General features: G+C 45.9%; 1 protein-coding gene across 4 annotated transcripts in view; it reads right to left on the bottom strand.

Annotated features, from left to right (window-relative positions):
* The window catches only part of CMTM7 (CKLF like MARVEL transmembrane domain containing 7), a 124,853-nt gene that overhangs the window by 64,446 nt on the left and 48,029 nt on the right, over positions 1 to 12,378 (bottom strand). Inside the window, exon 5 of one of the 4 annotated variants that reach the window (XM_070359083.1) lies at positions 6,275 to 6,321. The exons of 2 other annotated variants lie outside the window; for them this stretch is intronic. In XM_070359083.1, coding sequence (XP_070215184.1) covers positions 6,290 to 6,321 — 32 coding nt within the window. In that variant the 3' untranslated portion in view covers positions 6,275 to 6,289. Of the gene's footprint in view, positions 1 to 6,274; positions 6,322 to 6,428; positions 11,925 to 12,378 lie in introns of those variants that run through there. One more of the 4 variants, XM_070359082.1, reaches the window with a different exon arrangement.

The raw sequence follows: 12,378 nt of genomic DNA, 5'->3' as shown, positions 1-12,378 counted from the left end.
AGGATCATAAAAGAATACTATCAGCAACTATATGCCAATAAAATGGATGACTTGGAAGAACTGGACAAATTCTTAGAAAAGCATAAGTTTCCAAAGCTGAACCAGGAAGAAATAGAAAATCTTAACAGACCCATCACAAGCACAGAAATTGGAACTATATCAGAGATCTTCCAACGAACAAAAGCCCAGGACCAGATGGCTTCAGAGGTGAATTCTACCAAAAATTTAGAGAAGAGCTAACACCTACCCTACTCAAACTCTTCCAGAAAATTGCAGAGGAAGGTAAACTGCCAAACTCATTCTATGAGGCCACCATCACCCTAATACCAAAACCTGACAAAGGTGCCACAAAAAAAGAAAACTACAGGCCAGTATCACTGATGAACATAGATGCAAAAATCCTTAACAAAATTCTAGCAACCAGAATCCAACAACATACTAAAAAGATCATACACCATGACCAAGTGGGCTTCATCCCAGGGATGCAAGGATTCTTCAATATTTGCAAATCAATCAATGTGATATACCACATTAACAAATTGAAAGATAAAACCCATATGATTATCTCAATAGATGCAGAGAAAGCCTTTGACAAAATTCAACATCCATTTATGATAAAAACCCTCCAGAAAGCAGGCATAGAAGGAACATACCTCAACATAATAAAAGCCATATATGATAAACCCACAGCAAACATCCTCAATGGTGAAAAATTAAAAGCATTTCCCCTAAAGTCCGGAACAAGACAAGGGTGCCCACTCCCACCACTACTATTCAACATAGTTTTGAAAGTTTTAGCCACAGCAATCAGAGAAGAAAAAGAAATAAAAGGAATCCAGATTGGAAAAAGAAGAGGTAAAATTCTGTTTGCAGATGACATGATCCTCTACATAGAAAACCTTAAAGACTCCACCAGAAAATTAATAGAGCTAATCAATGAATATAGTAAAGTTTCAGGATATAAAATTAACACACAGAAATCCCTTGGATTCCTATACACTAACAATGAGAAAACAGAAAGAGAAATTAAGGAAACAATTCCATTCACCATGGCAATGAAAAGAATAAAATACTTAGCAATAAATCTACTTAAAGAAACCAAAGACATATAGAAAACCATAAAACACTGATGAAAGAAATCAAAGATGATACAAATAGATGGAGAAATATACCATGTTCATGGATTGGAAGAATCAATACAGTGAAAATGAGTATACTACCCAAAGCACTCTATAGATTCAATGCAATCCCTATCAAGCTACCAATGGTATTTTTCAGAGAACTAGAACAAATAATTTCACAATTTGTTTGGAAATACAAAAAACCTCAAATAGCCAAAGCAATCTTGAGAAAGAATAGAACTAGAGGAATCAACCTGCCTAACTTCAGACTATACTACAAAACTACAGTCATTAAGACAGTATGGTACTGGCACAAAGACAAAAATATAGATCAATGGAACAAAATAGAAAGCCCAGAGATAAATCCATGCACCTATGGACACCTTATCTTTGATAAAGGAGGCAAGAATATACAATGGAGAAAAGACAATCTCTTTAACAAATGGTGCTGGGAAAACTGGTCAACCACTTGTAAAAGAATGAAACTAGAACACTTTCTAACACCATACACAAAAATAAACTCAAGATGGATTAAAGATCTAAATGTAAGACCAGAAACTAAAAAACTCCTAGAGGAAAACATAGGCAAAACACTCTCTGACATAAATCACAGCAGGATCTTCTATGACCCACATCCCAGAGTAATGGAAATAAAAGTAAAATAAACAAATCGGACCTAATTAAAGTTAAAACTTTTGCACAATGAAGGAAACTAATGCTGTGAAAAGACAGTGTTCAGAATGGGAGAAAATAATAGCAAATGAAGCAATGGACAAAGAATTAATCTGAAAAATATACAAGTAGCTCCTGCAGCTCAATTCCAGAAAAATAAACTACCCAATCAAAAAATGGGCCAAAGAACTAAACAGACATTTCTCCAAAGAAGACATACAGATGGCTAACAAACACATGAAAAGATGCTCAACATCACTCATTATCAGAGAAATGCAAATCAAAATTACAATGAGGTACCATCTCATGCTGGTCAGAATGGCTGCTATCAAAAAGTCTACAAAGAATAAATGCTGGAGAGGGTGCACAGAAAAGGGAATCAACACTCTTATACTGTTGGTGGGAAGGCAAACTAGTACAGCCACTATGGAGAACAGTCTGGAGATTCCTCAAAAAACTGGAAATAGAACTGCCATACGACCCAGCAATCCCAGTGCTGGGCATACACACCAAGGAAACCAGAATTGAAAGAGACACGTGTAGCCCAATGTTCATCGCAGCACTGTTTACAATAGCCAGGACATGGAAGCAACCTAGATGTCCATTAGCAGATGAGTGGATAAGAAAGCTGTCGTACATATACACAATGGAATATTACTCAGCCATTAAAAAGAATGCATTTCAATCAGTTCTAATGAGGTGGATGAAACTGGAGCCTATTATACAGAGTGAAATAAGTCAGAAAGAAAAACACCAATACAGTATATTAATGCATATATATGGAATTTAGAAAGATGGTAACAATGACCCTATATGTGAGACAGTAGAAGAGACACAGATGTAAAGAACAGACTTTTGGACTCTGTGGGAGAAGGTGAGGGTGGGATGATTTGAAAGAATAGCATTGAAACATGTGTATTACCATATGTGAAATAGATTGCCAGTTCAGGTTTGATGCATGAGATGGCACTCAGGGCCAGTGCACTGGGATGACCCTGAGGGATGGGATGGGGAGGGAGGTTCAGGATGGGGGACACACATATACCCAAGGCTGATTCATGTCAATGTATGACAAGAACCACTACAATATTTTAAAGTAATTAGCCTCCAATTAAAATAAAATTTAAAAAAAGATTGTCATACAATGTGAAGTCCAAAAAAGACAAATGTATAATACTGCTTATATTGTGGAATCTAGAAAAAATGGTACAAATGAACTTATTTGCAAAGCAGAAATAAAGTCACAAATGTAAAAATACAAACTTATCTTTACCAAGGGAGGAAGAGGTGAGATGAATTGGGAGATTGGGGTCAACATATACACACTACTCGGTAAAAAACAGATAGCTAATGAGAAGAACTGTACAAAAAAGATCTTCATGACGAAGATAATCATGATGGTGTGATCACTCACCTAGAGCCAGACATCCTGGAATGTGAAGTCAAGTGGGCCTTAGAAAGCATCACTACGAACAAAGCTAGTGGAGGTGATGGAATTCCAGTGGAGCTATTTCAAATCCTGAAAGATGATGCTGTGAAAGTGCTGCACTCAATATGCCAGCAAATTTGGAAAACTCAGCAGTGGCCACAGGACTGGAAAAGGTCAGTTTTCATTCCAATCCCAAAGAAAGGCAATGCCAAAGAATGCTCAGACTACTGCACAATTGCACTCATCTCACATGCTAGTAAAGTAATGCTCAAAATTCTCCAAGCCAGGCTTCAGCAATATGTGAACCGTGAACTTCCAGATGTTCAAGGTGGATTTAGAAAAGGCAGAGGAACCAGAGATCAAATTGCCAACATCTGCTGGATCATTGAAAAAGCAAGAGAGTTCCAGAAAAACATCTATTTCTGCTTTATTGACTATGCCAAAGCCTTTGACTGTGTGGATCACAAGAAACTGTGGAAAATTCTGAAAGAGATGGGAATACCAGACCACCTGACCTGCCTCTTGAGAAACCTATATGCAGGTCAGGAAGCAACAGTTAGAACTGGACATGGAACAACAGACTGGTTCCAAATAGGAAAAGGAGTACGTCAAGGCTGTATATTGTCACCCTGCTTATTTAACTTATATGCAGAGTACATCATGAGAATCACTGGGCTGGATGAAGCGCAAGCTGGAATCAAGATTGCTGGGAGAAATATCAATAACCTCAGATATGCAGGTGACACCAGCCTTAGGGCAGAAAGTGAAGAGGAACTCAAAAGCCTCTTGATGAAAGTGAAAGAGGAGAGTGAAAAAGTTGGCTTAAAGTTCAACATTCAGAAAACGAAGATCATGGCATCCGGTCCCATCACTTCATGGGAAATAGATGGGGAAACAGTGGAAACAGTGTCAGACTTTATTTTTTGGGGCTCCAAAATCACTGCAGATGGTGATTGCAGCCATGAAATTAAAAGACACTTACTCCTTGGAAGAAAAGTTATGACCAACCTAGATAGCATATTGAAAAGCAGAGACATTACTTTGCCAACAAAGGTCCATCTAGTCAAGGCTATGGTTTTTCCAGTGGTCATGTATGGATGTGAGAGTTGGACTGTGAAGAAAGCTGAGCGCCGAAGAATTGATGCTTTTGAACTGTGTAGCTGGAGAAGACTGTTGAGAGTCCCTTGGACTGCAAGGAGAGCCAACCAGTCCATTCTAAAGGAGGTCAGCCCTGGGTGTTCTTCGGAAGGAATGATGCTAAAGCTGAAACTCCAGTACTTTGGCCACCTCATGCAAAGAGTTGACTCATTGGAAAAGACTGATGCTGGGAGGGATTGGGGGCAGGAGGAAAAGGGGAAGACAGAGGATGAGATGGCTGGATGGCATCACTGACTCGATGGACGTGAGTCTGAGTGAACTCCGGGAGTTGGTGATGGACAGGGAGGCCTGGCATGCTGCAATTCATGGAGTCACAAAGAGTTGGACATGACTGAGCGACTGAACTGAATGAGAATGAACTGTATAGCTCATGGAACTCTACTCGATTCTATGTGATGACCTAAAATAGGAAGGAATGCAAAAAAGAGACAAAATATATGTATATATGTATATAGCTGATCCACTTTGCTTACAGTAGAAACTAATACAACATTGTAAAGCAACTATACTCCAATAAAAAAATTTTTTTAAAGCCCAGGAGCTGGAATCAGTATATTTTTCTATTGTGCAGTCTTTTTGAGCCATTTCTCCAATAAGCTCCCAAAATAAGAAGAAATGAACCTCCAGGACCTTCCATGCTTGTCTTGATTGGCCGCTAGCCCTTGGGACCCTGCAGCAGGTTAGGTGAAGGTGAGATTTTCAACATCATGAGAACTAGAATATTAGGGGAAGGACATGTGAAACTGCTGGTCCATGTTTGTAAGAGAAAAAAAGAGTTACTCATTTCCCCTGGACCTCAGTGCACTTCTGGGGTCAGCCATGTTCACACCTGATCAGCTGAGATGTGTCACCTCCACATCAGGGATGATCCAAATCATCTTCCTTTCTGGTCCAGGAGTTGCTACTTTTCAATGGCATAGACAGCGGGCAGGGGAGGGTGACCATAGAATATCTGGGTCAAAGTGGTCAAGTTTATCTACGTAGATTTGAACAAAATGAAACATCCACCCATCCACCTGCTGAGATCAAAGCAGGTGCAAAAGCCCTTGAATGCCTAGGAGCTCAGGTAGACAGAGGGGCCAGTCACTCTTGTGCAAGCTGCCAATAGGTGCAGACAGACCAGGTGGCCCTGTGGAAGTCCTCATTGAGGACTCTAGGATAGTGGACCAACGATACAAGTTTTTGCAGTGAAGACTTACTTCCACGATTCCTCACTAGGCATCTCAAGCTTTATGGTGGTTCCATTACAACTATGGTGGACTTGAGCACAGTCCGCTGGTCTGCAGTAGAGGTGATGGCTCCGCCTGCAATGCAGGAGAGCCGGGTTTGATCCCTGGGTCAGGAAGATCCCCTGGAGAAGGAAATGGCAACCCACTCCAGTATTCTTGCCTGGGAAAACCCATGGACAGAGGAGCCTGGCAGGCTATAGTCCATGGGGTCGCTTGCAACTTAGCGACTAAACAGCAGCAAGAGGTAATGGCCACACGTGTTGGCTTTTCCACATATGTTTGTCTCAACACTGTTCTCTAGGTGTGGTTACTTCATATAACTATACATATAATGTAAATGTTGAATCTGAAAACTGCTATGTTTCCAAGAGGAGGTCATCCAATATATGGGATCTCTTTAAGAGTCCAGTCCTGGGGGGCCCAAAGACCTGACCATTAAAGCTGGGTCATAAGTGACAGTCCATGAGCTGATACACAGATATTGTTCACTGATTCCTGGGAGAGCAGGGGTGGGCAGTACACTGACTAGAAAGTTCCACGTGAAATTCAGCTCATCACATGGGACACCCATTGCTGCAGGCCATCAACCGTTTGCCTTCACTGAAAGGCTCTAGCATTATAGAGGACCTGCTCACCTTGGAGCAGGGTGGGCTTCTTCACTGATTCTTGTCAGCTGGCTTTCATGAGACTAGTACTCCATAAGGGAAGACACCTGTGGGTGAAGTCAGAGGCTTAGGGACTGGGCTTAATTGCAAGATCCATAGTGTTTTCATGACAGAACTTCCTAGAGCTCATCCCACCTACGGAATTTAGTTCAGATTTGCAGGATGTCAAGTTGGAGGCTGTTTTGACCAGAGGTTAGTCACGTTCACAGTCGCTTCTCAATGGCAGGAGGAAATTCTCAAAATCAGAAGCTCAACCACACACGTTAAAAAAAAATGGTAGCTGTGAGGTGACGGACGTGTTAACCTGATTGTGGTAATCATTCACAAAGTAGACATATGTCAAATCACCACACTATCTCCTTTAAATATGTAACATTTTATTTGTCTATTATATTTTTTGCCAAAATTTCTTCAACCTCTATGTTCTTCTGGTTTGTCTATTATCAGATCAGATCAGTCGCTCGGTCGTGTCCGACTCTTTTTGACCCCGTGAATCGCAGCACGCCAGGCCTCCCTGTCCATCACCAACTTCCGGAGTTCACCGAGACTCACGTCCATTGTCTATTATACTTTTTATTAAAACACCACCACCAGCTCAGAGGGCCAGGAGAACCAGAGGAGCCGTCATGGTAAAAGGCCTCCATCAGCTGTGCAATGAGTAACAGGCACCTGTTACTCACTGGTCTGAAGGAGGTGCTAGGGTACAGTGCGTAAAGCGCTTCCAAGATTATTGGGTATTGGGGCCCTCATTCAAATACGGCCACAGGTCTGACGTCTCGGGGTGGAGCTTACAGGAATATTCCCAGGTTTGGGATGTACTGTCTCTAATTAGACAATATGCAAAGGGGCCAGTGGAGCTGGGATTTTTGCCATAATTTGTGGTTACCACCAAGTTGCTTGTTAACTGATTGTGAAACGTCTCTTTGAGCTGTGATGCAGCTCTTAAGATGGCTACTTGGAAGGCAGCTGAGGGGAGCGTGGGTCACTAAGCAAAAGCGTTTGGCCTGTGAAGCCGTTATAGAGACGCCTGCACACCCACCAACAGTTCACATGATAACAAGTTGTATCCAAACACTGAAGCTCTCTCACTGGAGAATTCAGGGCCATGAGTGTATTGTGCGCTACGCCAGGTAGAAGCAAACTCGCCGCCACCCCCGCCCCCACTTAAAAAATAAACTGTTGGCCATACCTCAGACTGAAGACTAAGAGCCAGGTATGAGGGAAGTGGCAGTTCCGTCCACGTTGGAAGCGTCGATCATGGCTGAAATGAACGAGGCCACCTTCTTCCCTAAGCACCCAGAGTCCATAGTAAAGCTCCCGGCTTTCATCGGCCTGACAGAGGGGGTGCAGCTCCCAAGGAAGCGTGGAAACCCCGTGCTGCACCCCTGGCCATCCAAAACCTCAGGTGAAAAGACCGTGCACCCTTTCTTCTCCCAGGAAGAAGGCGCTGTCTCAAATGTTATGCTCGGCGAACTTTACAGGGAAACGCCTATCCTGGAACTTGCATGTGACCCTTAGCAGGTTCTTACGAAAGAGAGGCAAGCACAGTCCAGACCAAAGCCAACCAAAGAACCCCCCGCAAAACTACAGCCAGTATTCTGTAAGTTCAGGAATATGCAGGGCTTCCCCCTGGGTGGGGTGAATCCGGAGAGACGATCCATACCTGAATTTTGTCCCTGCTTGTCCCATGGCTTTGGTTCACCTGGTCTGAGGGGAGTCAGCTCGCACCGAGTAGATCTTCGCGCGCAGGACTCGCGGACTCACTCCAGGTTCTCGCGTTGCTTCCTACGCGCAGGCTCACGATCCTCTGGTCCGCTCTGCCCGCCCGTTTTAACTCTGTCAATCACCTGTCTTGGCTATTGTAAAATAGATTCATCTGTGTAGCGGTTTTCCTGGGTTGCCTTCTTCCTGGCATTCAGTGGCCTCCTTAACCAGGAATTTTATTTGGAAGGTGACTCACTTCTTGTTCAAACGACTTGCTCGTTTGAGAATCTTGGTGGCTTTATGCCCACCCACTTCTTGCAGGGGGCCGTGGGGGGTTGTCCCTGGCCGTTCACCACTCCCTCCAGGCTATTTTCTTTCCTTGGAAGAGTCAGATGCTCCGAGCTCCAACCACTGGGGTCAGCAACCTTCCCTACTGTCTTCCAAGGTCGCCCCTGAGTAAGGCAGTTAGTTGGCGCAGCTGTGGCCTATTTTTGGCTTGTACTCACAGACCCAGATGGACCACCTACCTGGGCAGTGAAGCCAGTAGGAAGCTGCCGAATGGACCACCCTGTGTGATCGTTTGCAGGGTCCCATGGGAGACACTGTATAAAATCTGCCTCAGGACAGTCTGGGCTTCCCTAGTGGCTCAGACGGTAAAGAATCCGCCTGCAATGCAGGAGACCTGGGTTTCATGCCTGGGTTGGGAAGATCCCCTGGAGAAGGGCATGGCAACCAACTCCAGTATTCTTGCCTGGAGAATCCCATGGACAGAGGAGCCTGGCGTGGATAGAGGAGTCTGGCGGCCTACAATCCACAGGGTCGCAAAGAGTCGGCTGAGCAGCTAAACACAGGCCAGTCTGTCTCGGGTGAGGAGGACAAATGTACCCACTGACTGCTGTGTCCAATTAGCCAGCATCCCCCTACGGGCAGGAACTCTCCTAACTGCGGGCTGCACACCCATGGCGGGGTCCACAGGAAAGCTCTGGTGTGGCAGTCAAAAGCTGTCAGTGAAGCCTGCGGCCCAGCTCTGTGCTTGCCCTGGAGTGAAACTGGTCACAGCCTTTGCGGGGCAGACACGTGGTCCTTGTCTGGATTAAGAGATAGTGTGAAAAAGGGCCGAGAGGATGCTAAGTGTTGCCTGAAAGGAGGTGGGGGCGGGGGGTGGTGTGTCTGTTACAGCAACACAATGAAAGGATGACATACAGCATGGGGTCCTTTTCGTTTAATTATAAAGAACTGCCATACTTATCTGCACTTTTTAGGCAATACATCGAGTGAAACTAGAATTATGCGGTAAGAAAAGCAAAGGTGTGGTGAATGGAGATTTCGAAAGAAAGGAGAACTAGGAGCGGGGATGGGGTGAGAGGCGTGTAGTTAAATGTGGTCAGAAGCCGGTGATCAGCGCGTGAGCATCATTAAGTAGGGAATTATGATGCGTCTGAGTGCCTGAGGTTCCAAGAAAACCTGCAAGTTGGGCTTCTTTCTGATCCCGAACCCTGGATTCGGATGTCTCGGCTTTCCGGGCCTGGCAGCGGCGCTCCCCACGGCCACCAGAAGGCGGCGCCGCGGGCGCGGGGAGCCGAGCAGCCACCGGCGGGGCCGGGTGCTTCTCCGCAGAAGGAAACCGAGCCCGCGGGGAGCAGTGGCGACGCCCAGAGGCACTCCCCGGGGAGGGCTCCGCCCGAGCGGGCGCAGGAAGCCGCTGACTTCCTGCGCCCCCGCCCCTCCTCTGCCTGCCCGAGGACCGCCGCTAGGAGTCGGGGGTGCTCTGCAAACCAGCTGCAGCCAGCCCACACAAGTTTTGTTTGGCCTAAAAATCCAGATTTCTGCTTCTCTCAGACACGTGGGGCTTCTGGCGACCCCGGCGGCACTTGCGGCCGCCCCTCCACGTGCATCCCCGGCCTGGCGTTTCTTTTTCCTTTTTTGATAGTTTCGACCAGATCAATAGCTTTCTGGCTATTGACTGTTTAATCCCTCTTCAGAACTGAATCCGGCGCAACACTTAATACTAGCGTTTCCTTTTCTGTACAACTCTATATAGAGTTAATCATGGTCTCTTTTTGACAGTGAATCCCCAACAAGCTACCAGTTGCCTCAGTCTCCTTAGGACAAGGTTCAGAGGCATCAGGTATGGTCACCACAGCCTCCTGAGGAAGTTTCTCCCGCTGTTTTGCCTTCTCCAACCTGGACTGGTCGCCCTGTTCATTCGTCTGGTGTCTAGTGGGCAGCCTGGCAGCTCCCTTCAGCTCCAGGGGTGCCTTTTTTTTTTAAAGCAGAGAAGTCCCCCTTGTCAATCGAAACCACATCAAATTCCATTATATAAAACTGAAAATATGGCATCCATATAAATTATTCATTTACATTTATAACACTAACTTATAATGAAATCAGTCTATAAGAGTAATGACGTTAATTGGAACAGCATGCCAATTGGAAGAAGGCGCTAAATGGGGCTGTAGCCTCTTCTGTTCATTCATCTACCTGCTTTTGTGGCTGGAGGTAGAGGAAGCCTGGCTCTTCCAGGATATCCTGGAAGGTTCTCAGAAGCTCACCTCCCATTCCTGGTGTCTCCCTGGACCAGCCAAGGTGTAAGGCCAGCCTTCTCCTAGGGCTGTGTGAGGCAGGGTTCCCACTGTCAGTGTCATCAATAACACAGGAGTGTACATCTTAAGATGTTAATATATATTTTGCACATAACATCAACATCCAGGGACTTCGTTGATGGCCCAGTGGTAAACATTCTGCCTTGCAATGTAGGTTCAATCCCTGGTTGGGGAACTAAGATCCCACATGCCTTGGGCAACTAAGCCTGTGTTCTGCAACTACTGAGCCTTGATGCCACAAATAGAGAGTTCGAGTGCACAAGGAAAAGATCCTAGTGCCTCAACTACGACCTGACCCAGCCAAATTAATGAGTTAATTTAAAAAATAGGATAACTTTAAAAAATTTAAAATAAAAATTGACCTCTGTGAGCCCCTGTTCACTGCTACAGTCCAGAAACCACCCTACAGTGGGGAAGAAGTGGGACCCAAAGGCCTGCAATATCTCCATGGCAACAGAAGGTAGCAACCCAGGCTAGGGACGAGGCTTGGGAGGTGGTGGCACAGGGAGTGGGCCAGCTTTGGGTCACCTGAGTATCCTGACTGAAGGCTCAGGCTGAGGACAGAGCCTTCAAGTCCAGGCTGAGCCTCCAGGTCCAGGGTGAGGACCTGGACTCAAACCCCATCTCCAGCCCTGACCTCATGTGCCCTCGGCTTTCTCCTGGGGTCTCCCCCCTCCTCCTCCCGGCCTTTGGGACAGGTGGGCTTCCTCATGGGGCCCCTGGAGGAAGGGCCAGTTCTGTGGCTACACGTGGGAGCCTCACTGAGCAGAAGTCTTTTCTTGTGGATGGTGAGAAACGTCTGTGCAGAGGCCTGCTGGATGGAGGGCACCACCCCACCTTCCAGGTCCCTCCCCAGGGCTCTGCCGCTTGTTCATGGGAGACCATGTGGGCCGACCCACTTTGGTCTCACCTCAGGGTCCCTGGTGTCAACACCCTTTCCTAGGCCTGCAGTGGTCATGATGAGTGAAAACTGGCTCTTGGTCCTTGGGGCAGGTCCCCACAGGTCCCATGCCCCCTGAAGTTGAAGTGAGGAGTCCTAACCATCCTCCCACTATGGGTCCAAATGTCCCTCCTCTCATATCTCCGCTTGGTCCTGCCTGGCTGGGACTGCTTGGTGGGTCACCTCCCTGCACTAGGAGCTGGGGTGGTGGGGGCAGAGTTTGGCTTACTCGTGGGCACTGCCCCTGAGATGACAGACCTGTATTCTCTAGACCTGCAAGAAGGCTTAGCTGTTAGAACACGGTGCTGCCTCTGCTGGGCTGTAGGTGGGCATCTCTGTCTTTCTCCATTTCCCAAGAAGCTTGTCAGTTACTTAGGAGCCTTAGACAGAAGGTCCTGCGTTGCTTTAAGAGAAGAAAAACTCTTGGTGAAATATACGTAACAGAAAAGCTAACCATTTAAACAATTTTTAGGCATTAATTACATTCAGATTAATGTGCAGCCGTCACCACCATCTCCAGAATGTATTTTTTTTTCTTTTGGTGGCGTGTGAGTTCTTAGTTCCCCAACCAGGAATCAAACTTGCAGCCCCTGCAGTGGAAGCAAAGAGCCTACCCATTGGACTACCAAGGAAGACCCAACCAGAACAGAGTATTTTCACCCTCCCAAACAGAAACTGTACCTACCCATTAAATACTCCCAATTCCGCCCTCCAGACTCTGGAGGCAACCAATCGCAATTTTACTTTCTGTCTCTGTGAATTTTGCCTACTCTAGGCACCTCATGTAACTAAAACCATACAGTCTTTGTCCTTTCATGTCTGGCTCGCTTCACTTAATATAATGTCTTCAAGGTTCA

This window comes from Bos mutus, chromosome 22, assembly GCF_027580195.1.
Source record: "Bos mutus isolate GX-2022 chromosome 22, NWIPB_WYAK_1.1, whole genome shotgun sequence".
Classification (NCBI taxonomy): Eukaryota; Metazoa; Chordata; class Mammalia; order Artiodactyla; family Bovidae; genus Bos; species Bos mutus.
The sequence above is the reverse complement of the archived record's forward strand: the minus strand, read 5'-3'. Positions and strand labels throughout refer to the sequence as shown.